At 37.6% G+C, this 26,455-nt stretch overlaps 1 protein-coding gene across 3 annotated transcripts in view; it reads left to right on the forward strand.

Moving 5' to 3' along the window:
* Positions 1–26,455, forward strand: part of MYLK (myosin light chain kinase) — a 181,186-nt gene that overhangs the window by 61,099 nt on the left and 93,632 nt on the right. For all 3 annotated transcript variants that reach the window (XM_031590646.2, XM_031590647.2, XM_090143655.1), the window contains exons 3-10: positions 10,548–10,755; positions 13,638–13,686; positions 15,759–15,924; positions 16,996–17,161; positions 18,651–18,687; positions 20,641–21,212; positions 22,550–22,753; positions 23,742–23,876. In XM_031590646.2, coding sequence (XP_031446506.1) covers positions 10,548–10,755; positions 13,638–13,686; positions 15,759–15,924; positions 16,996–17,161; positions 18,651–18,687; positions 20,641–21,212; positions 22,550–22,753; positions 23,742–23,876 — 1,537 coding nt within the window. The remainder of the gene's footprint in view (positions 1–10,547; positions 10,756–13,637; positions 13,687–15,758; positions 15,925–16,995; positions 17,162–18,650; positions 18,688–20,640; positions 21,213–22,549; positions 22,754–23,741; positions 23,877–26,455) is intronic.

Here is a 26,455-nt window from a genome sequence, read left to right on the forward strand (position 1 = left end):
GGAGCATTTCAAACTATTCAGCACCTCTTAAACTTTTAAACATTTTACAAGGCCTTGACACCAGTTCACCTGTGAGAAGAAAGCTTCCTCTTAGCATTCATTTTTTTCTTTAAGGAGAGACTCAGAAGCAGGGAAAGTCTTCATTAAAATTTATAAGCATTTGATCCAAAAAAGGATGTAAAGTTTATTTTCCCTATTTTGTGCTTTGAATTCTTTTGTGACCCATTCTGTAGACTACTCTGTTCAGCAGAGCTGCGTGGCAGTGTTGGAGTTGCTGAGAGCTGACCAAATCATGTCTTCCAACATTGCTTACATTCTCCTGTGGTGTTGAGTTAATTTTCTCTTATTTGTAGCATTCTTTTGCATGTTTCTCATTTTGCTGCAAAAACCTTTCCTGCAAAGACCTGTGTGTTTGTTCTTTACTCAATACTGTGCACTTTGATACCTCTACACCAACACATTAATGTGAGGTTGATGGGCTCCTCTCATTATTGGAAGAGCATATGCCTTCCTGCAAATTCAGTTCAGTAGTTCTATTAATTGCTGCGATATCAATTTTGTTAGCAAGGCGAAAACAAGGTTAGATGGTTTGATGTAATGTTATTTAATAGAGAAAGCTAATTCTCTTCTAGTGTGAGGTTGGCAAAGTCTGAGTGTCTCCCTGTCTCAGATCCTCAGCTACGAAGTTAGAGGAACATTTTCCTACACAACAGCCATGTATTTTGGAACTGAGGTTGTCTTCAGTTTTTTGTATGTAACTCAGTACGTAACACACTGCACACCCTCCTTGTGATGAAGTATCAGAATTTCACCCCTTGTCAGCTTTGTGTGCCACTCTAACAAGATGTACAACTGTAAGAAATTAGGAGAGATTTGGGATGGTATGCGGGTGCTGATGATGGAAAGAGCCTATGCTTTCTTCCAGTCTTTATCAAATCTGTGACATCTAATTGGAATTGTTAACCCCCTTTTTTTTTTTTCAGGGGAAAATTCAGAAAGTGTCTAAAGACAGATCTAAAAAGGGACAGATATTTACTCTGCTTATAATCACATATTACATTCAGAAATCTTGCATTTACAGACAAAATTTCCAGGGGAACTATATGGGTGGTTTGCATAAAATTCTCTTCATGCTTTTAATAGCTATAGGTCATGGCTGACTGGCTGGCTACAACATAGGGAAGTAGAAAGGCAGGTGTTGCTTATGGTAGAATGATTTATTAAAGCTCCATTTAATATAGCACTGTCAGTCTGGAATTGCAACACCTGAGTTAAAATGCCCCCTACTCGTGTAGCAGAGGTTTACAGTCTTAAATTCAATAAATTGACATAATAGATACATGTATATAGAACAAATGTCATCTTCTAGACTGAATTGGTACTACTCATGTCTGCTTATTAAAAAGTGCAGAGGCCACCTTCATAGTGTTCCCTACTTCATCTCAGTAATATTTTGGGTTATTTAGGGACTGCATAAAGAGCCCTTTAACACTGTTAGTTTAAACTCAGTAAGATTAAATTCATTTTTTAAATGAATTAAAAGTTAAGAAAAGCACCTATGCACATGGTTAATTCCAAAAGATGTAAGTAAGGCTTATGCATATGTTTAAGTACTGGCGCTGATGTCCAAACTTGGAAATTAAATAAACTCAAAGCAGTTTCACACCAGTGCAGCTCTGAAATTCCTCTCGGAGATTTTCAGAAAAAAATCGGCACAGACAGACTTGTTATGTTACCTGGGAAAGCAATGCCTTAATCAAACAGCCATACACTGGTGATTGAGCACAAAGAAGGTACTTCATGCACCTCTGGGAACTCACCATACTGAGTTACACAAAACAAAAATGGTTAAATGTATAAGACCGAAGGCAATACCATCTGCAGCTGCTGTCTGCGTTTCAGTTAGCAGACCATGTCTTCTACGGATAGGTCATAAATTCTTCCCTGATGGAAGTGCCATGAATGCTGATTCCTCCGAAGATCTGTGCTGGTGCGTGGTGTTCAATGCCTTTGTAATCTGCAAAAAGAGGCTGAATGGTGAGATGACAAAGATTGCAGATAATTTAGAACTACTGAAAACAGTCAAAAGGAAAATTGGTGGGGAGATATCTGCAAAAGAATTTCATTCTGTTTAAGTGCCTAGATTATAAAACACGAATGCCTGGCACTGATGGATACAAAACAGTAAAATAATACATACTTGGTTCAACTTTTATTAGCTATTACCCCTGGAAAGAAAGATCTTATTCTGATCAACTTTCTTGAATAATCAGGTCAAGGTGCTGAAAATAACAAATTCTGTCTTAAGATGGATCTTCTTTGTGGGTCTTCATTCTTATTTAGGCAATTAGAAATTGAGAGGTGTGCCAATAGTTCCCTAGACCTGGATAGAAATGTTTTCCCTAATTATATAAGTTTTATATAATAGTTATTATAGTTTGTAATGTCATCATTGGTTTATGATCTGAACTGATCAATCCAAATACAGCATTACAGGTCTAATGAAGCAAGACCTGATTTCAACAAAAATTAATCAGAAGTTTTCATCAAAATTTTTTGTGCAAGTCAAGCATTTTCCTACGGAGTTCTAGATGGTCAGTATTGGTGTCAGGGATGGAATAAGCACAGAAGCATGGCAGAAATTTACTCTTCTGTGTGATCAGATCATTACATGCTTTCTAGTATGGATGAATGGACTCTTCGCCAAGGTGCTGCAGAAACTCTTGCAGATTGTCAGATAGTAAAATGGAATTCTAAGGAACGATCTCTTACACAAAAATTGAGAAAGAATCCCTGAGCTCTTTACTCTCCCCTAGCTTCTGTCTTATCTGAATTCTGTGATTGTGTTCTGTGATCTACAGGTTAGATGCAGGGTTCATAATCAGAACACTGTACGTATAGGTCTATGATATTGTGGTGGTTTTAGTGGACTTCTAGAAGTAGTTGGTACAGCAGTCAAAAGGAGCCAGAAGCATTCAGTACTTTTTAAGTCACTATTTCAAGTCAATAAAACATAAAAGCTTCATATTACCTAGTATCCACAGTTTTTTATAGGTTTAGGTAGAAGTAAACATGATATGGTACATTAACCATTACATTGCTGAAACAATGATTTTAAAGGAACAGCTTTTAATAAGTAGGAAGTAAAAATCTCTTTTTACTTCTGGGCCTCCTTATCTTCCTCAGATAATATCTCCTGATCTCTCATCAGAGGAAAAGGGACAATGGCAAAGCTTGCAGCCTTTTTGATGCTCCAGTAGTATATCATCTTTTCACTCAAGGCTGATAGAATGAGTTTTCCTTTACTCACAAAGATAACACTAGCAATGTCAAGGAGACCAGTTGTGCAGAGGTTTTCTTTTCATGGCCATGAATGGAATCAAGTAAAATGCATATGGTTTGAAGTTTGAGAAAGGAGTTTAATGTAATTATGGATGGTCTGATATTGCCTAAAACCAGAATGCAATGAGTGCTAGGGATGGGTGCCAGGAGAATGAGTTGTCACATTTGATGGTACTTATCAGAAGTTTTATTCTTTCTATTTTTGATTCTTTTTTATTGGCCATAGTTCTAGGATTGGTTTTGCTGCTTTTTTTTCTTCTGTTTTTGCAAGACAAACAAGTTTGTTTGAATGCTTGCATTGTCGTTTTTCTCTCCTTGCTTCACACCATTTGGAAGAAGAACCAGAGAATTGCGCACACCAGTTGTAAAGACTGATGTCTTCAGAGTAGGGTTCCAGTAAAGATTATGGCCAAAGGATTAATTTATGAGGACTGTATGCATACAGAACGAGAAAACTAAACACCAGATGTAGCATACCAGAGTTCAGCACTTGAAAAAAACATACGCAAAGTTTACAGAAAGAGTATTATTGTTTCTTATGGGTTCTACGGATAGTGCTTTGAAGTGAACTGTGTTTAGTCTTAGTGATGTATTCCAGTTTTGCTTTATATGAGGCAATTGTAGATTTTAGACTGCTCATTTGAGGAGATAAGAGATAGCTATAATCTTACATACAAAACAAATATCTTACTAAATTCCTAAATATTCAGTATTTTCATGTTTAATCTTGCCAGGCAGGTTCTCTGTTTTAGAACAAAGTTCATTTTTTTTAAATGGATAAACTATTTTCAGATAGAGTTTGTGTGTGTTTAATCTCTCAGAACTCGACAGTGTATCATATCCGCTTTCCTTTATCAAGCACATCTGCTGCTAATTTGTTAAAGCAAACTGTAGTCAGAACCTGGCAGAAGTACTTTTATAAGACCTACAAAAAAGCTACACTGGCCAGAACCATATTTTTCACCTGTGCTAACCAAAATAATAACAAATTTTTTCACCTTGTATGGATCACGTTCACTGCAATCTCCACTGGTTTGTAGTACTTTTCTCCTAGAATTGACATTAATATTTCACAAGAGTATAAGCTCATACAATTCATACAAGAAATAGCTTTCTTGTTGCAGAGCAAGCTGGACAGAGCATTTACTACCATAGCATCCTCTGCTCTCAATTCAGTTCATAAGTCTTTTGATCAAGGTCCAGAAATATTTGGCTCTTGCTGAAGGTAGAGGACACTGGCTAGAGCCTAATGACTCTGGGAAACACACTTTTTGGGGGAAGGATTTAGGATGAGTCTTTTGTGGGATAAGCCACATCCACAGAACAACTGTTGCTGTCTAGATTGAATCCTTTGGGCCCTGGATTGCCTTTAACTGTATGACTTTTAGATGAGACTGTCTAGTATGTAGCTTGCAATAAAGGGAATAATTTTCATTTTCTGATACCTAAACATTAGCAGAAGAGGTATGCGATACAGTCTGTATCATATTTCAAGTGTCAGTGATACAAATTGTTTATTCCCTTATTTACACTTACTTGAATATAATTTCTTTTACAGAATTTGTCATGCTGCTCAATCACATTTCTTCTCCTGTTTTCTTGATACAGTATGATAGATTTAAGTTTTGCAAAGGTACAAGTGCTTTACTTCCAGCTTGTAGTGTTCTTTGTCAGGCCTTCTTTTCTGTGTCAAGCTTTTGTTTGCGGGCTGCAGAATAAAGGTCAAAGTTGGTCAGATATTCTACATGGTTTTCTGCATCTCACTAAGTCTCTTCCTGGTGTGATGTCTAATGATCTCTCCAAAGCACACTCTTTGGAAAAGGTCAGTTGTAACTGGAGGCAAGCATAAGTGAGGCAATCTTTTTATCCCTTAGAAAGTTCTGATCTTGGTGGGTCTTTTCTTGAGCTGTAGTTTCTAGAAAAAAATGGTTTACATTTGGAAGCAGGTATGGGACAGAGGATAGACTGCAAATTCTTCTCAAAAAGTTAATTCACTCTGTGGCATTCTTTAATGTTAAGACAAGATAAGGCAGCCAAATAAGCAAGAAAACTACTATTCCTCTAAAGAAGTTCACTCCTGTCAGAGTGGACATCATCTACTGACCCACTGGCCACTTTCTCTTAGTGTTCTTTGACCAAAGTTGCTTGTGGAAATCTTTTTTTTTTTCATGTAGGCGTAATGAATTGATCAGTAGAAAGACCCAAAAAGCCAGGAATTTAGCCTAACTTGATTACACTTCAACCATTTGTTGTGAATTCAATTAGAATTTAATATACATGACCTTATAGCCATGGTTTCTTTCAGCCCTGTTTCTCACTAGTGTTCAATTAATTCATTTTTCCTCAAGGAAGAGTCAACTTCATACCCCCCATTCCTGATAGATGTTTTTCAAACTGCTGTATGGACTCAGTGATGACAGCCTTTCAGTGGTAAAAGCATATTTGTGTCTTTCAAAGATAAATTCAAAATCAATTGTTCTTTAGATGAACTGAAATCACCCAAATACAACAAATCTTCTTATTCAGTGATTTAGTAGTTTACTTATTGTGATTTTAATTCTGGATTTTGTGGAAGTAAAGGGCAAAGGCAGGCTATAGATAAAGCAACAGAAATGAACACTGTGTGCTGACAGATTCTGGATGTTTTAAAATTCTGATTTCATGGGGGAACAATGGCCTTCTGAGAAGACTTTTAGTGGTTAGTGGAATTCATACTGCAGCATATGAAGTCATCTTTATGAGGGGAGTTATTTTGAATAGCAATTTCATGACAGTTGTATCACTGCCAGTTTTTCTTGGTACAGCTTTTGATGTGCCTGTCTATACATGATGTACTTAGGGGCAATTTCTTCTTGGTCTTTTTGTTTGTGTGTTGCTGTAACCTTGAGCAGAAACAAGTGACATTTATCAAGCCCTTAACATCAAGAACGGAATGCTTCAGCCAGTATAATGAGTGATATACTTGAATATGCCATGTACAGTTTGCCAACATTTCCAAGAATCTTAAGGTGCTATAGTCAAAGGGAGTAACAACAATGTTATGCAGCCTGTCAGTAGTTCACAGCTGCTTGTGCTTCGGATTTTTTCTATTTGTGACTGATTCTTTTTGCAGATTCTGGGTTTGCATTCATTGTTAATCTCACTGAAAGCAGTGACAATTATCACAAAGTAGGATCTGAATGGGAGTTAAAAGCATGATCCAAAAGAGCTCATCAGATTACCCAAAGCTGTTACAGTTAAATAGGCAAACCTATGTCTTTTGGAATTGATACATAAGCAGCTGTTTTATGGAGCATAGATAAAGGCCAAGTTTTAGAAAAAGCTTTCCCTTACTTTGGAACAGACAGGAAAACACCTCCCCTGTGAGGACAGGCTGAATGTGCTGGGGCTGTTCAGCCTGGACAAGAGAGACTCCAGGAAGATCTGATGGAGGACTTTCAGTATTTTAAAGGAGACTATAGGAAAGAAGTGGACAGACTCTTTAGCAGGTGCTACTGTGACAGGATAAGGGGAAATGGTTTCAAACTAGAGGAGGGGAGATTCTGGATATAAAGAAGTTTTTTACGATAAGGGTGGTGAGGCACTGGCACAGGTTGACAAAAGTAGTGGTGGATGCCCTGTTCTTGGGGACATCCAAGGTCAGGCTGGATGGGGGTCTGAACACCTGATCAAGCCATGGGTGTCCATATTCTTTGCAGGGGAGTTGGATCAGATGGCCTTTACAGGTCCCTTCAACTCTATCAGTTCTATGATTCTTTGATTTAAAAGGGTTTCTGAATATGTTTGGCCTTAGATGTGACTGAATGCCTTTAGGTTTGTGACAACAGTGACTAGTTTTCAGTAGGAGATTTTTGAATAATATTGTCCTTTAGTAATAGCTTCCTTAGACTTGTTGGACAACTTCTGCTTGTTTCTTTTATTTGGGAACACCATTCCTTTTCATCAGCATATCCCCAAACCTAGCTGCAGAGCTGAATCTTAAGTCTTGAAATTTCACAAGCAACAGATTCTTTCTCAGCTCTGTTCACTTACCATGTTGATGTGTGAAGCAGGAGATTTGTTTTCCCTTGAGTTATCTAGTCCACTTCTCCAAGACTGTGAACAATTGATGAGTCCCAACAAAAACTCAGAGCTCACAGTGTATATACTCCTTGCAGTCAATTTTCCACTTGTTAGTGTTGTTTAGCAGGTAAAGAAAAGCCACAGCCTCAATGGGACTGGCAATGCTCAGACAGGCCATGCTGTAAATAAAGGTTATAGCCTTCTGCTGCTGGGCATTAAATAAGCAGATAAATTTCTCTTCACTGTGGATTTATTCAAGGCAGATGTTTTTAGTGAGCTCTGGAAAGGCTGGGGAGGAATATAAAACCTGCTGCAGTTCTGGAACTGATCCATTAGAATCAAAACCTAGTAACCAATCGTACGTTTAAGGGTCCCTGACACTTTTATGGCAAGACTATGTATTTCAGAGAGGCTGGCTCAGTTTGAAACACATTCCAAACCAAAACCTGAAATAAATTCTTGCAACAGAGCAATTCACAAAACTCCTACTTGCCCCTTATTTTTGACAAAAATGAAACAAACAAAACAAAATCAACCAAGATTGGGAATGGAACGATGTAACTTTCTGAAAGGAAATGGCGTGCTGATTGCCTGTGTTTCTATTTTTCTGGGTGGCATTTCTTCAGCATAGAGGTGTGGATAAACAGGTATAACAAGTATGAAATAGACACACATGGAAGAAAAGGAAGAATACTTAATATACGCTTAGCTATTTAATACTGAAAAAGCATGTATAATTGTCTACCTGAATTTGAGGGGCCAGGTAAGAATGTCTTCATGTGGTCCAAGGAATTAAGAATATGATGAAAGAATAAGGAAAATAAAAGTAAGATGATTCCCACTGCTACAGCCTAGTAGTTCCCTCAGAAGTATTGGAAGGCTTGTTTGAAACTTAATGGAACAATACATTGTAAAAAAAAAACAAAAAAAAAAAACAAAAAAAAAAACCACAAAGAGTAATGGAAAAATTGATGTTTTGTAAAGCATAAATGACAGGTAGAAACTCCCTCCTAAGACATTCTCTGGTTTTGGATAAGTCACTTAATCCAAAATGAGAAGATAGGCAGGAAAGCATTGACAATCCTATGACAAGAAATGGTTTTGTGGTATGAGTCACATTCTTTACCAGTGAACATATCATCACTTCTCAAGATCTACACCACCAAAAAACAAACAAACAAAAAATTGACATTCCACTAACTCCTTTTTGCGAAAACTAGAGATACTGAGAAAGACATCCATCCTGAGAGCCTGCCCTCTCATTAAGCACTAAACCAATGTTCTGGAGTAGTGGTAGGGGGCGTGGCTGAGTAGGAACTGCTGTTTTTCAGAAAGCAGAAAAAGACATGGCCACGAAGAGCTTTTCAAGATGCTAGGGTAGTTTTTAAACAGTGATTGATCCCACTGCACAGGGATCCAAATGCGTTCAGCATAGAACGTGGCTCTTGCTGAGGTAAAGAGACTTGGAGAGAACTGAAGAAGTTTGTACCAGAAGTGGAAAATTTATTCAGCAGATTCATTAATGTTCTCTCTCCATATATTAAGAAACGTCAGGAAGAAGTGGCAACAACATCACGGGCAACATTAATTTTTCTGAACAGATATCTAAGGAATTAAAGGAAAGAGACAAATTTCTGACAGCTGTAGCTTAAGCTCAGACAGATGAGAAGCCCAGATGTAGTGAGGTGGAACTGGAAGGTTTTGAAAGAAGAGAGCCTAAGAATGGGTAAGGATGTTTGGCTGAGAATTGTAATCTTGAAAATAAGAACCATGCAGTCAGAGGAAAGCAGAGCTGAATTGGTGATTTGAAGGTGAGAGGAGTCTGCAAGGAAGGATTTGGACAAGCTACAATCAAGTCATCTTCAGTAATCAATATTTTGCCCGCCTGGAATTTGAAGGAAGTTCCTGTTCAGTTGCCCAGGTTTTATAATATAGTTCAATATGCAGTATTGCCTCTTGCCTAGTGAACAAACTCAGACATGATGATTGCGTACCTGAGTTCATCTTGATCCACTCAGTTATTTCAAGGCATTTAGGCAAAGGATCAAAGAGTCGGAAGATGGCATGCTAACATATCAGAGTGGGGGAATAGGAAAGAAGTGGGGAAAACTGTAATCAGAGGTTGTTATGACAACAGGGGAAGTGTGCTAACAGTTAACACGTACTAAACCAACCTTCAAAGCGGATGGCACATCTCATAAAGCAGAGGAAGAAACTTTGCCTGAGGAGATAATTCATTGATGGAAACTGGTATATGTCTGGTTTTTCCATCTTTTTATGAAAAAGACAGATTCTCAGCAGGTTTCAACAGCCTAACTGAAATCAATAACTCGGTTCTCAGTTACTCAGAATCTGTCTGCAAATCTGAAGGTATCACTAATGCCATAGCAGGCAAGGATATATTAATGTGTCTGCTGTATAATAAGCGTAGGGCTGCTTTATTTTCTTGAAATCTGTTCTTTGGGCGACCAGTAGGCCACAAAGCTCCTTAAGCATAGCAGCATGTTTTTGTGAACATCTCTCGGTCTTTATTGTTCACCAGCCACCATCACATGAGAATTACCCTTAATGACACCATCTCAAATGGCAAACCCTTGTCTTCTGCTTTTAAAGACAGCTTCTGCTTTTTCAAGACGGAAAGTGGCATGTACCTGCACCTCCTGCCTGTAAATTGGCTGGAGCTACTCCATCTCAGCACGTATGAAAACTAGATAGCTTCATACAGGTTTACAATATAAGCCTAATCCTTAGCAGCCATGCTAGAAATTTTCGGTATAGATACCTTGCAGTCTTGAATACTTAGAGATATAATAGCACTTCTGCCCTTTGAATCTCTGGACAATGAAAACCCACACATCAGGATTTTTCATTAGCACCGTTTCTATGCTTCTACAGGCAAACCATTCTAGTGGGAAACTTTTGCATAGGTATCTATCTGCTTCTCTAGTCTTATGATTTTAACAGTTTGACTTAGCCAAAAGTTTTTTCATTTCATTATGTTCTGCCCATTTGGCTTGCGAGGAGCATGTGTTTAACAGCTCCTGTGTCAAGAACTTTCCACTGTATTGCTAAATGTCCAGCATTTCTTCCTAATACCATCATCTGTTTGCCTTCATTCTCCACTCTTTCTCACATTGTTCCAGGTCAGAGGCTACCCTGAGCCACAGATCACATGGTACAGAAATGGACATCCTCTCTCAGAAGGTGACCATTATGCTGTGGACCACAGCATTCGGGGGATATTCAGCTTGGTAATCAAAGGTGTGCAGGAAGGTGATAGTGGTAAATACACCTGTGAGGCTGCAAATGATGGTGGGGTTCGTCAAGTGACTGTGGAATTGACTGTGGAAGGTAAGACAATACTTAAACTGCTACTGTGATAATAATAGAGTTTAATTAAATGAATAGGTTGAGTTAAACCACCCATCCAGTTAAGATCATAACAGTACATACATGTTTTCTCACTGTTGCAAAAGTAGCACTCTTCTCTGGTAGAGGAGAAATCCCTTTTTCATAGCTGTAAGTCTAACAAGGGTTCGGGAATTGGGGCATCTAAATTTTAATATTTCCATTTCTGGATGCTAGATTTAATGCCTTTTTTCCCCCAAACCTTATGACCAATTAACTATGAATGGGATATTAATTCAGGTCATTCACAGAATTCTCTCATTTAAATCCAATCTAATATTTTGAAAAATTATGCAAAGACTTCAATTAAACTGATGAAACCTTTAGGATCTGTGATATAGTTATGTACTATAGCATATTGTATGGCTAAATATGGTAATATGCATTCCAGTGAGGAAATGCATGGTTACTAAGAATGACATTTATATGTTTTTTATTTTTCTGTACTCTTTGTTGAAGTCCAGTTCTACAAATTAAGATTTAATATTTGACATGGTGCTGCCTATTAGAGACACAACTGAAACAGGTGAAAGCACTTACTTTTGCCACAGATATTCATATTTACAAAACTGTGAGCAAATTACAAATTGCCTGAGAAAAACATTTGCTAACAGAACGTGGGTTTTTAGTTAGTTTGTTTGGTTTTTTTGTTTGGTTGGTTTTTTTGTGTGTTTTTTTTTGTTTGTTTGTTTTTTGTTTGTTTGTTTGTTTTTTGGTAGATATTGTTAAAACAGAAGTCTTATCCTAACAGAATATTAGAAATAATTTAATAGTTGTAAAGGACATCTTCCTTTGGAAGTTTGGCCACCGTTTTGAGGCAGCCTGAAAGTTGTTTCAGGGGCTTTCCTAAAAGAAACAGACAACTTCTGCCAGACTTCATTTTTCTTCTACAAGAGGAGGGCTGCTTAGTTTACATGTTCAGCTTGTGAGGTGCAAGGGTTTGAACAATTTTTCTTACTCCAAGCTACATTCTTTCTGTTGTTCCTCCTTTTCTAGTCCAAGTGTTGCAGAGGTATCAACAGCCTTCCTACTCTCACTTCTGAACTACTTGTTATCTTAACTGTTGAGTACTATTTCCTTCCTGCCTTTGTTTATGGACAGTTCAGGCCTGCTTTGCAGGGGGGTTGGACTTGATGATCTCTAGAGGTCCCTTCCAGCCCCTACAAGAGACCCTACAGCTCTGTGATTCTTACTCAGGCTTTACAATGATTCAATACTGTTTTGGATCTCTTTTGGAGGTTATCCATACTGTTGGCTGATTGCTCAACATGGCAGGGGAGTCATCTTTGCCTGCAAAGTTAACGTTTTCTCTTGGGCAGTAAGAGCTATGGGGATCTTGGAGCTTCACAGCATATCAAACGAGCACAGTGAGGCAATGTGTTCCTGGAGTTCTGCATGTGTGCTTCCCTTTGCTAAGTTGAACGCCTGGTTGCAATTGCGTACTTAATGTTACATGGAAACAGCTAAGATCAAGCCCAGGAATTTTTAAGAGAACATCTGCATATTAAATAGTTGCAAACTGCCATATTTAAAATGTAAAGAGTGACATAAAGCCAAGGAGTAATGGAAATCAACTGTGCTTCTTTTCTCTTAGCTGTTCAGTCCTGCTGGAAATCTGCTAAATATCAAAGCGTCTCAGGTCACAGCTTTGCACTGAATTCCTGAAGCACAGCAAAAATTGACAGCAGGCCTGAAACAACCAGCATTTGGTATATTCTGAGTAAAAATCTCTTACACACATCCTTGGAGTACTGACTGAATCATGCATATGTCTGACACGATATTTATTGCCTTCTGTTTAAAAAAAAAAATTGTGCGAAATCATTTTATTCCCTAGTTTAAAGCTGTCTGAGAAACAACTTCTGTGGAGGTGGAGTTTCTTTAATATGTTTTTATATCAGGTGTTCTGACATGGGCTTTGGTGCTGTTCAAAAGCAATTCCATGGTAGTACCCAGTGACTGAATTTATCAGAATTTAAGAATTAAAGTGGTCTTTATCCCCTCATAAAGGGATCTATAACGCCTCTACGCATCAGGATGGCAAGGCACAGGGTTTTTTTTGTTTTCAGCAAAGAATTCTACATGGGGCTGACTGTTACCTGAAAATATGAGTGACACTTTCTAGTTTTTCTATCCCACCATTCTATCTGAAAGTGGGTATAAATTCTTAGCAAATGCTAGCATAAGTTTCTTTCTTCACAGCCATCAGAGCTGTTTGTTCATGCTGCCACTTTGGATCTATCTCAGGCCACTATCCATTTTTTCTGAGCCAGATCTGCCAGGAATGCTGTGTGCAGTAGATGGCGCTGAACTTACACGATTTCATATACACATAACCCTGCTGCTAACACCAGTAAGCAGGATGAACTTCAGAGCTTCGAAAGGAATGTTGTTGTTTTTTTGTTTTTTTTGGATTTTTTGAAAAGGTATTCATCAGAGCAACAACCAAAATAACAAAAATAGGCAAGCAAAGCAAGACCTCCTTCGGAGTCTAAAAAATATATATATATATATGCTATCTAATTAGTATTAGTGCTGTGGAAATTAGACACTGTCATTCATTCAAAAATATTTTTGCATGATTAGTCAGCAGTGCAGTTACCACTGAGGTCAAAGGCTAGATGGTAACTCTGTTAAAACCTGTTTTTGAAATTGGAGAGCCTAGCTTCAGGGTTTAGATGGCATAACCTCATACTGCAGGTGTTGCATTCCTCCTTCATTTTTGAAACCTGGAGAAATGCATGCTTTACATAGACTAGTATCTGTAATTCCTGATGGGCTTGTCAAAAATTCTTACTTCCTATTTTCCTGTCTTGTGCTCACAGGAAACTCCTTGAAGAAATACAGCCTACCATCCAGTGCCAAAACCCCTGGGTAAGAAGTCCAAGGGCTTTCATTGTTTAACAGATGCATGAATGTATTTTGGTGGGTAAACAAATAAAATGACTCTTTCTAAAAGATATGCACTTTTCCTTTCAAGTGCTTCCTGCATCTTGTCCTTAGCTTTGATTTGGTCTGAGAGCCAGACTGAGGGTTGGATTCTTGTCTAGATCTCAACAGTTCTTCACTGGAAATGTATCCCCAATGCTTTTTGCCTGTTCAAGAATGAGGGAAATGGAGGAAAGTAAAGCCTGGTAGTTAATGACTCAGTTTTGCACAGCATGATGTTGGAATAGAGTAACTGGTTGGCATATTTGCTCACATTAGCAAGATGAGAATAGCAGGAATGCCTGTGCTCACAGAGGAAAGACAAGCTTAATTTCATCAGTTCAAAGTTCTTAGCTTCTTTAGAGCTGAGTGTCAACTACAGGCACAATCTGAAAACAAACAGATATTTGTGAAGTCAAGTGTGTTAAGTCCAACCCTCCATTTAATCCAAGCAGAATAGATACTATGGGAACTGCTCTGTCAGTAAAATGTTTGAGGCTACCAGGAAGGCATAAATAGCTTGATACAACTACTGCTCCTTCATACTGACAGGAATTCTTATGGCTGAAAACAGAACTTCCTGCTGGTGTCTGTGCTCCAGTTTTGCACTCTCCTGTCTTTGCTCTCTGATATTCCAAAAGCCTTCCCTGCATCTTTCATAACCTGACAGGCATCTTTTAAAAATCAGAAAAAACACTGCTTTTAGAATGATTAGAAAGAAATAAAATCAACTGAAACCAGCATTGTCTCATATGTAATTTAAATATTATATAGTAGCCTGGAAAAAAGACATATTTTGGTTTGGTGTAGCCTGGTGCCACGTTGATTAAGAGATCTACAGTGATTTACTCTGGCACACAGAAGAACCTTCTTTCAACCATACCTTAGAGGTAGCTTGAGGAGGACAACATTAAAAGCTATCTGATATTTAGTTCTATGATTGTTTCCCATTTTCGCATATTACAGTTTTCTCTCCTAAGTTTTTACTGATCCTCCTGTCCATGTAAATCCTTTCATCGTGGTCTTGTTTCTTATTTAGAAAACTTGAGTTGCCTATATAGCAACCATCATGTCGTGGCAGCACCTTGGCAATGCGGTCTCTTTTAGTATGTGACACCTGGTAGAAATGGTGAGGTACTGACATCTTACTTGCATATGGTAAAAGGCCATCTGGAAATGAAGGTCTTGAAAGTGGTTCAGTTTGCTTGAAATTAAAGGTTAAAAAAAAGGAAAAAATTACTGATTGCCACCTGTTAATGTGTGTCTTTGTTGTACCAGGGCTTTAGAGAAAAGAACATGAGTGTTCCCTTCCACATTAACATACTTGAAGTTGCAAATTTCTTTTTCTTGCTGTGTTACTGTTTGATGTTTGAAGTTTTATGGCTACCTAACTGAGGGTTTTGGATTGCAGTCACTCCTGTCATTCTAGCTTCATTCCACATGTGGTTTCCCAGATGTGCCATCCATTTAAATAGAGCTGGATTTTACACTTAAAAGACATTCACTGCTGTTTGAATGGGTTTGTGTGCCATTTCCACGTTTGCTTTAGCAGGATAGAGTCAAAAATGTTGCCAAAACAAATTGATGATTTATATTCAGAAATTGCACTGAATGCTAAAACAAACTATATGATAAAGAACTGTGAACATTGAACAGGTATGCACAAATAATGTATCAGGGGACAATTAAGAAACAGAAAAGAGGGAAAACTAAATATATGTAGTGTTTCTTTTCATTCAGTTTATCCAGCTCTTCTTATAAGCATCTCATATCCCCAAGATCTGTCCTATGTGTTATGTGTATCCTGGATGAGGGTGTGTAGCACTGTGCTTATTTAACTGCATGAGGAGGCAAGAGCAGTTATCACCAGCATTTGCATTTCTTCCATTGACAAAAAAAATAAAATAAATAGTGTATAGCTGAAAATCTTCTACACTAAAATGCTTCCTGAAGTGTGCTTAACCACAACAACTTCTAGTTGTTCTTCTTTAAAATCAGGATGTCAATTGCCTTTTTAGGGGAAGACTTAGTGTTCCACCTGTGGAGCTTAGGCCAAGCATCTGGGGAGAGAGTCCACCAAAGTTTGCTACAAAACCCAATAGAGTTGTTGTGCGTGAAGGCCAAACAGGCAAATTCTCATGTAAAATAACAGGACGACCTCAGCCTCAAGTAACTTGGTCTAAGGTATGATTTCCCAATAAATTAATGTTTTCTTTCTATTCTGAAGTTTTGTTACTTGGTGAAATGCATTTGCTACTGCAATATGACAAATCAACAATGGCAAGAATTTATGTACAACAAGGAAAACCATTTTCTTTCTCATTTTCATACTGAATAAATCCAAAAAAGATAATAGTGTACCTTCTTAGTACAAAAGAACCACTAAAATGGCAAGTACAAGATGAGCTTACCCAAAGACCTTGCTATCTAGATAAGAGAAATAGAGAAAGAATAGGAAATATGAACATAAGCATCTGTTTTATAGAGAAGATCTGCAGGAATTTAATGCTTTAGCTGTGGCCACAGAGGAGTCTCTGACAGCTTTGAAAACTACAACTGTATTTTCCAAGTTCTATGTCAGTTCCTCAATCATAAACTGCCTTTTCTGTTTCATTTATATGGGGTAAGTTAACCTGCACATTAAAATTAAGAAGCTATCTGCAAAGAAACGAAATGGAATTGAAAAGAAAAAAAAAAAAAACAGTTTAGAAACTAAAAGATATGATTTTATATTTGGCATGCATGATTGTTTTTTGCAAATTTAGAAAAAGAAAAAATCTAAAAAAAATCTAATCAGGTGAACAAGGGTTCAGCTGATTCAGTTCAACTTCTGCTAAAACACTGGTAAAGGAAAGGAGTCTGACACAGAACAAGAGACCTGAGCTGTCAACTTCAGGCTTGCATTAAAATGGGAAACTGTGGGCATATAGAATGTAGAAAAATAAAATAAAAATAATCAATACTTAAAATTCATTTGACTAATAAATGACACTGAAGATTTAAGTCCTACTGCCCCCTTTGGGCATATACAAGATCTGCAATCACTTTTGTCAGTAATGAGAGTTTCCAAGTGATTATTAAATACTTCACTGATTAGGCCTTTTTTTTTTTTTCCTTTTTTTTTCCTGAAACGGTCATTTCAGTGAATTACAATAACTTTCTTTAATTTAGAAGAACACACATTTTGATTGCTCTATTGGCATCTTGCTCCCATTCAGCCTTCAACTGTCTGATCATATCTCGTGGTATTTGCAGGGTGATATTCATTTGCAGCAAAATGAGCGTTTCAACATGTTTGAGAAAACAGGAATCCACTACCTGGAAATCCAAAATGTTCGACTTGCTGATGCAGGAATTTACACATGCATGGTGGTAAACAGTGCTGGGAAGGCATCTGTGTCCGCAGAGCTCACAGTTCAAGGTACAGTAAAGATAGTAAGGACAGAACACAAATGAATCACACTTACTCCTTTTTAAAAAAATCTTTGTTTATTAAAGATGAGCATTTACTTTTCCCTGTCATCAAATGACACTGTGATAGCTTGGAGCATACTATGGAAGAAAAGACCATGTTGGTTCAGTGGGAAGAAACAGTTGAAATGCTTGTTTGTAATAACTTTAAAATCAACCTCCCACTTTTACTGTAGTTTTGACCTTCGTATCTTTTGAAAATAAATTTTAATTTCAGCCAATTGAAATCTTGCACTTGTAATTCTGGACAGTAATTAATTTGTTATTTGTTGAGTATTGACACTGGGTGCATATTTATACCGACTACCTTTTGGGAAACAAAATTGTACCTGTGTTTGTGGAACAGGGAAAATAAATCATAGGAGCATAATTCTGAACTGCAAAAATCAGAAGTGTAACATTAAAATTCAGGCTTGTCAAATTCTACCTTTACATTATGTCCCTACGTTATGTCCCTATGTTAAAGGAAATAAATACTTTAAGATGTTCTATTTCATATATGCATTACCATATACAGTTCATTTTGTAGTTTGATGCTTCTTGGGGTATCTTTTACACTAGCCTCAAAGTCATAATGCCTTTAGCAACCACACTAAAGATAAATTTCAAGAGGTAAGCAGATGGCTTTACAATTGCTGGACTCAATGAAATAATTAAATCAACCGCTGATGCCCTTAGCTGCAATCACAAGATAAATAGGTTGCATGCACTCCAAGCCGTGAAATCTGTGGTGCAAGCTTTTTGGGTTCACATCAGTGCTGTCACTCTGTAAGATATCAATATAAATAACAATAAGATTTGCATTTGGGATCCTCAGAACTACTACTTGCCTTTACTAACTAAAGCTGTATGTTTTATCTGTATGTTGCAACCTGATGAGGCCTAGAGACCCTCTACAGGTTGCCTATTCTACTGATCTTTTATAGAAAAAAGGGCCATTAAGTACACTAAGCCATTTTTTAAAAAACATGAAACTGGATCCTTACTGGCTCTCTCTGAAGTGGGTGGCTTTCTGTTGTATAATGGGTAGGTACATCTGCTCTTAGACATGACGCAGAACTGGGGTCACAAAGTTGCTTGTGGTATATATTTGCTTCAGATGCTGACCACAACTATGAATAATGCACGCATTCTTTCTGGGATTAGTGCAGGTCAGTAAAAAGGGCACTGTCTTGCAATGAACTTGACTAATTGGATGATTTCAGTTACCTAGCCACTACATATAATGCCTAATTCTTTCATTATTGATTAAATCAAGTAGTAGGAATTGCTGCAAAATGCTAGCAGACAGTCAAGTGGCTCAGAAGTATTGAATTTTCTTTTTAAACTATGCAATCACATGTATAATCTTACCCCAAGATGGTATGCATGGTATTTTATATGTAAGTTACATATTCTTTTCTTCATTTTTTTTCTTTTTCTTTATTTCTTAATTCCAGGTCCAGATAAGACTGATACACATGCTCAGCCACTATGGTATGTTTTTACTGGGATTCTTTCCCAGCATATACTGGGGTTCTTTCTCAGTAGTGATTTCAACATTTAGTGCATGAGCCTTCCTCATACAGTGATAAATCTTTCTGGGTCTTATTTGGAAGTTAGAAAATGTGTACTTGGAATGAGATAGTGCCAATTTCAAGTCTTCTGGTAATATGAAATATTTGGTGGAAGTGATGGCTGAACTCTGAAATACGGAGAGCTGGTTTAGCTGGTTTAGCTAAGCAAAGTTTAGATGGCTTTATGTTCACAGTTTCCATGTAGTCAAATGTTTATATATTATGAAGAAAAACTATGTGAGGACACCCACACTTATTCACACACAATTGGTATATACGCTCTATTCCAACTATCAAATCATTTATTTACTTAACTTTTGAGTCAAAAGCCAACACATCGAGTGCTGAGCAGGTTGTTCCTTGCTGTCATAAGCAAAACACACTATGACCATGGTCTTTGATGTTGTCTGAAAACTGATTACAAAAGAAAGGGTAAAGTAATAAGAAACAAACAAATCAATATTTTAGGACTTAGTCAAGATGATTGATATTAAAATGGTTTCTTAAAAATCATAGTAATTTATAAAATTATTTCTCATAGATAGAAAATGCAGAAATGGAATGCTCTAATCTGATGTATAACACGCTTTAAGCCTTTAGGCCAGCTGATTTACAATCTCTAGGGTGTTAAATCTGTCCTTGTATGCCCTCGATGGAATTTCACAAGTAATGCATTTACATTGTCCTGACTTCATGTCCATTGCAAAGTAGATCTGAAAATTCCATGTTATCTTGTTTTAAGGTTTGTGTGATTTTTAGAAACATGCTTTCAAATAAATTTAGTGCAAATATGTCGCAGAAACTGTGTTTCTCTGCAGCCAGAATTCCCTATGTAGTGTGGGTTCTCCAGAGCATTTTTGCCTGCTCCATCATTTATTCATGGATGAGGGATATTTTGTAAAATGTAAAAATCTTATTGTTGTAACAGTAAATCTCATGTGCATTAAATCTCTAGTACAATTAACTCTAACTGAAGAAAGTACCATCATAAATATCCTGAATCTCCCTGGGAAAAAGACAATGACATATAGCAAAGCAGATCTGGATTAGAAATGGCTTTTAGTATTTCAAATATGTTCCAATTCTGCCTTGGGAATATATTTATGCTTTTGGAAGTGTGAGACAGACACAGCACTTGGGTAACAACTTAGTGGTCAGGGGATGTCAACATCAGTTTATGATATTTAAATTCAAGTCCCTAGTTTTTCAGTACTCTTGTGCCTTGATTTCAGAGCAGCAAATCCACCATAACTGTAAGAAATTCTTACTAATGAAACCATATCTGATATTTTTACATCCAGTCAATCAATTTTTGATAACAAACTAATTTTTGATCCCAGTTGCTCCCCTAGACTTTTGTCAAATTTACTGATTTACCCTTTTGAAACCACCTAATTTACAAGACACCGTAACTAGAAACAGTAAATTCACTGCCTAATTAACATTTTAATTTCTCCTTAAACAGCTATTTTATGTAGTGTTTTAAGCTATAAATACACATTGCCTGAAGTTATTAAAGCATGTAGTAGCATTACACTAAGGACATTCTAGAGTCTCAAGTAATTATTCTCTAGCAGCGCATGCAAGGTTAACATCTGACTCACATATCATCTGTTACAACCTGAACAGAGGATTTGTACTCAGGAATTTCTCAGTTGAGACAATATTTGAGCACTGATCATATTTAATTAACAATTTCATTTTACCTCTTCCATCCATGTTTTAATCTGTCTGAAGAAGAGTAGCACATTTGCTACTAAAAGCTAATCAGTTCAGTTTCCTTCTCAGGGTTTGGACATTTATATCACTTTTTATAATAATAACTAGTCTTAATACAGAGTCATATATCTGTAAACCTATCATCTTCCTTCAGCATGCCACCAAAACCAACAACACTTGCTACTAAAGCTATTGAAAACTCAGATTTCAAACAGGCAACTAGCAATGGGATTGCTAAAGAGCTAAAATCTAGCAGCACTGAACTCATGGTTGAAACCAAAGACAGGGTATCAGCAAAGAAAGAGACTTTTTACATCTCCAGAGAAGCCAAAGATGGTAAGCAGGGACAGAACCAAGAAGCCAGTGCAGTACCTCTTCAAGAACCTAGAGGAACCAAGGGGCCTCAGGTCTTACAGAAAACTTCAAGCACCATCACACTACAAGCTGTCAAAGTGCAACCAGAACCAAAGGCAGAACCCCAAACTACTTTCATCAGACAGGCTGAAGACAGGAAAAGGACTGTGCAGCCCCTGATGACAACTCAAGAAAACCCACCTCTGACTGGACAAGCAAATGCAAGGAGTAGAGAAGCAGAAAACAGAGCTGGAGCCCGGAAGTCTATAAAGGAGGAAAAAAGAGAGCCTTTGGGAATCCCTCCCCAGTTTGAGAGCTGCCCGCAGAGCCTGGAAGCATCAGAAGGACAGGAGATTAAATTCAAGAGCAAAGGTAAAGGGTGAAAGTTATTAGAGCCCCAGGGTTAGTCAGGTTCCCCTTCTGTGTGGTGAAGCACTTCCTCCTCTGCAAGTTGCCCTCCTCCTAAAGCATTTTGGAAATAAATAATGAATTTCATGTTTCCACAGTACTCAATGAAATTTTCAAATAATTCTATAAAGTAGCATCCATGCCTTCTCTGATGTTTCCTCAAATGTAATCAATGCCACCATTTCTGGGGAGTAGTTTAAGGACTTCTTATACAAGAGTGCAAAAGACTCTTCTACCCTTATATGTTCTCCATTGAAAGGGTCTCCTGCACTGCATTATACATCTCTTTTGCTGATATTCCTGCCCTTGCTTACTGTCTGTACCTTCCTTCCAGTCTGAGACACTGTTACAGTGGATGAAATGTTTTGAGTTGAGGAGGAATATCAGCAAGGTGAAAGTCCCTGAGAGTTCTGCTTGCTGAAGAGAAATCAGGGTTGGTGTGGGTGACCTTTTCTGGCAGCCATTCCTCTCCTCTCACCCATTACACCTACTGCCTCCCTGAGCACTGCTAGGACCAGTCTGGCTTTCCAGACCTCTGATACAAGAAAAGCAGACAGTAAAGATATATATTGCTGTTTTGCTTTTCTGCTTCCTGAAAGTTTACTGTTTTAGAATGCTGTCTGCTCTCTCTGTATCTGAACTTTAGCTGGGAAAAACAATCTTATAAGTAGGGAGGCTCCACAACCTCCCTGAGCAACCTGCACCACTATTCAGCCAGCCTCCCAATGAGGAGATGTTTCTCTATGTTCAAACAGATCCTTCTCTGTTTCAATTTGTTCCCATACTCTCTTGCCCTATAACTGAACACCACTGAAAAGTGCCTGGCTCTATCTTCTTTGAACCCTCTTTTCACATATCTGTATATATTGATAGCCTTCTTGTATCCAGTCTGTAGATTCCCATGATGAGCAACCACAATATCAATTTCAGTGGTAGGTATTATGGTCTGCGAAGTGTTGCTAGGTATTCAGAAAAATCAACTTAGCAGGAGAGGAAGGAATGGTGGTGATGTTGTTTTTTCTTTACTATCTATTTGTGTGTGTGTGTGTGACTTGTTAGAGGAACCATTTTCAGATAGAAGTGCTTGTTGATTTTTCTAGTACCAAACGTGTTATTTTAAAGCTGGAGTGGCTGAAACCTTTTGGAGAATCAGAAATATCAAACTGTCCTTTTGAAGATCGTTCACTATATCACTTACACAATTATAGAAACTTCAATGAGTATGTGTAAATTATACCTACTGAAGTACCTGGAACTACACTAAACTTGTTTAAACACAGTTCAAATACCTGATTGTCTAGTTTCAGGGAAACCAAAACCAGATGTGGAGTGGTTCAAAGAGGGTGCACCTATTAAAACTGGAGAAGGTGTTCAAATTTATGAAGAAGATGGAACTCATTGCTTATGGTTAAAGAAAGCCTGCCTGGGGGACAGTGGATCTTACAGCTGTGCAGCTTTCAATCCCAGAGGCCAAACTTCCACCAGCTGGTTGTTAACTGTCAAAAGTAAGTGTGTGTGAGCCCATCTTCACTTTGAAAATTGTGGCTGGGTTTTCCCTATCTTGTCAGAGGTTGGTCAATGCTAACCTCTTACTTGAATTTCTCAATGCAGATAAATTCCGATTTCTAGTTTTGTCATTAATGGGACAAATAGCTGGCAAACCATTTCCTACATCAGTTTCCTCTCTGATCTGTTTCTGTTGTTTGTGTAACTAAAACCATCTCATCAAATGCTTTGAACACAGGGAGAACTGTTCCCTAGTGGGATTTTACATTAGTGCTTGTATTTGATACAGGTTGCCAAAGATTTTGTTGTTGTTCTGCATGTAGTTCTCTCAGAGTTGCTTAGCATTTCTATAAGACGCTGCATATCTGAAATGTTTTGTGAACACAAACTGATACTGTACAGTAAAGCAAGAAGAAAAAAAGTGAAGGAATGAGAACTGTTTGCTGCCAAATTCAAGTACAGCTCCCAGCAGCAAATAATTTTGAGCTTGAAAGCACTGTCTTACTGGCTGTTGAAATATTTGTTGGCCTCTTAGGAAATCCTATCCTAAATTCTAATATTTTCACCTACTTTTAGGTTTTCTTCTGGAGCTATGATCATGTTTATGCAGTGTTTCTCTGTTTACTGTGCCTGAGTATAAATTAGCATACCCAAAATGCTCTCACTTTCTGTCTCATGAGACATCTGAAAGCAGCATCCTTAAGTCACCCTATTTCACTGCCAAACAGGGGAAACTGGTGAAGTTCTGAGAAAACACGTGAAGAGAATTATTCTTCATGTTCCTCGCACTGAGCTCTCAGTCAATGTGTTGCATATCCCTTTTTGTGATTGACTGCAATAGGTGGATTTTTATTTTTTGCTGGTTGACATGGATTTATTCTATTAGCTCAGCCATGTCACCTAAGTGTGCCTAGAAAACATCATGAAGTGGTAAAGGTAATTTTGTCAATTTGGGCTAAATAAACTATTTTCATTGTGGTTTTAAAGGGTCTAAAGTTGAAGAGGTCGCTCCATGCTTTTCCAGTGTCTTGAAAGGATGCACTGTGAGTGAAGGGCAAGACTTTGTGCTGCAGTGCTGTGTAGGAGGTGTACCTGTGCCTGAGATCACATGGCTTCTCAATGGTAAGGAATCCTCTGGTATGCAATACACACGTGCACCCACTTACGTTCTCAGTCTCAAATGCCACTCTGATCAGGACATAGCATGGCTGTGAATACTGGACTCTTAACTCACCATAAGATAGTACACTAGAAAATCTACTTATATGCATGTAATATGAAGAAAGGATAGGTTTTAAAAGTACCTTTCTGTTTTACTGCAGTTTTCTAGTATCTCTAGGAGGGACTTCAGTGAAAATGTTGTATACTTACGAGTTTCCTGGGTTATGTTAAATGCAGTTTTTACCATGCTGCAACAAAGTCTGTGTTGCTATTAAAAGCTGAATTACTGTATTCTGAATCCCATGATATGCTACTCTTTTGTTATGAGCCTCTGCTCTGAGAGTAGTGGGTTGTCATCATGATCCTGCAGGAAAAATATGTTATAAGCAAACTAAGTGCCTTATTATTCTTTAAGGCTGTAAAGAAATGCCTGATTTCACCTGTCGTTCACCTGGGTAGGTCATAATTAGTTTTACTATGTATATGCCCAAGATACTAAAATCACAGCTTTTCTCATTCCTTGTCTGCTATAAGGATTTTCCTTGAGACCCCGATGCTGCACAGGAATGCTTATCAAAAGACAATTAAAAAAATGATATTTTTTTTATTTCAGGTTCTCCTCCCATGCTGTAATTAAATAACTGAACATGGAAGCTTCTTTAGTGGTCCCCTCTTAATATGTTCTCAAACATCTGTGTTCTGCTTAGTTTCCAAATAATTTCAGGTATTCAGGGATTATATGATTTGACTACAGGCTCTTTCTGTTTGGAGTCATATCTATTAAACACTAGACAGATTTATTCTGCTCAACTCTTGATCACTTCTGTTACTCCTGAAGCACTATTGACTTTTTGCATACTCTCCCTATCTTTTTGTACGTGTGATTTAAAGACAAAAAACGGCGTGCTTCACCATAAAGCTATTTCCTCCAGAATTGTTTTAAAATGAATTATTTGTAAATGATCTCTGTTTTTCTTAGAGTAAATGGAATAACTCAAAAAGGTGGCAGGGCAAATGAACCATGACCTTGAGATCGGTATGTTCCCACAGCCTGGCCTGTTCTCCTTCCCAATAGTCTACGTCTAGAATAGAAAGGCCACTGCTTTATTTACAACATGAAGCATATGTGAATGAAAGCTCTGATATTCTCCCATTGGAAATCATTTGTTTCTCTTTCTACTCTGCAGTTCCTCCTTTGCAGACTGCAGTAGAATCCCTGTAGCAACTCAGGAATTACGTCTTGCAGCACAGAAAGAGTAACTCCTACCAACAGGGTCATCTGTTTCAGTTTTGTGTTTCAAGGGTACCCCATGCCCATACACAGTTCTTTTAGTCCTGAGTGAGCTATTTGTCTTCCATATTACACAGACCATATTCGTGTTTCAAACATTCAAGTTCCAAATGCAGGCACACATCTCCATTGATGTAGCTTTACCAACTAGAAAACCATTGTCTCCTGGAAAAAATATAGCCTAGAGATCAATAAGTTTAGGTTTCTGTAGGTCTTCAGTATGTACCACGCCATCCTGCCATTTTTCAGTACATTTTTTTATGCTTTGACCTTTCTCCTTTGGCCTCAGCTGAGTCTGCACCTTGTCAGGTGTAACTGGTATTGCTTCCAAGCTTCCAACTGCAATCGGATCAATATCACAAGGAAGCATAAGCAGTTTTTCCCAAATCATTGGATTTCAAACCATCAAAGGTTCTGTAGGTGAAAGCCAGTGCATTAACTCTGTTCTTAAATCAAAAGGCAATAATAATTCTGAGGTACAGAAGTACAATAAGCTATCTTAATAATAAAAGTTGGGGACATTGTGTATTTTTCTAAAGATGAATGCATACTTCTTTTGTTCTAGAAACATAGAATATATCACTATATGTTAATGCTTTTCTGTCTTGCATCTGATTGTGATACATAATGTTTTATATATCATTTCAGTACTAATTTGAATGGATTATAAACAGTAGTTTAATGCTGATAATTCCATGTACATGCCTAGGATCATGATTTTACATAACTATCAAATTAGCTGCTGTGAGCTCCATTTGAATGCAAAGATATTCATGTCTACTGGCTAACTAGATATACAAACTGCTCATATTAATATCCACAGTAGGAGATACTACTATTTTAGCAGTTGTGGCTGCATGCAAATTTAAAACATTTTCCAAGCCATTATAGATTGACTTGTCTTTTAGGTCAACCAAGACAAAAAAAATAAATGAGGTAAGCTGTGCATTGTCATTAATTACTTCTTACTATCTGTGTGGACAGGATTTACTTCCATATTCACCCAAACTGCAGAAATAAGAGCTACTTGGCTGAACCGTGGATTATTTTCTATTATATTGATTTAAAGCTGTTTTCCAACTCTTAAAAGACAGTTCTTTTGTCCTGTTGCTCTAATTTCCACTTTTTAATTTAAGTTGTTCTCACAGAATTTTTGCTGATTTAGTGGCAAATTCCCTGAAAGCAAGCTTCTTTCGTTGTTGTGCCTCACCAAAGCATTGTAAATTTATTCACATTCTCTGTGTGGTAG

The sequence above is a fragment of the Phasianus colchicus genome, chromosome 7 (assembly GCF_987193195.1).
Source record: "Phasianus colchicus chromosome 7, bPhaCol1.hap1.1, whole genome shotgun sequence".
NCBI classification, from domain to species: Eukaryota; Metazoa; Chordata; class Aves; order Galliformes; family Phasianidae; genus Phasianus; species Phasianus colchicus.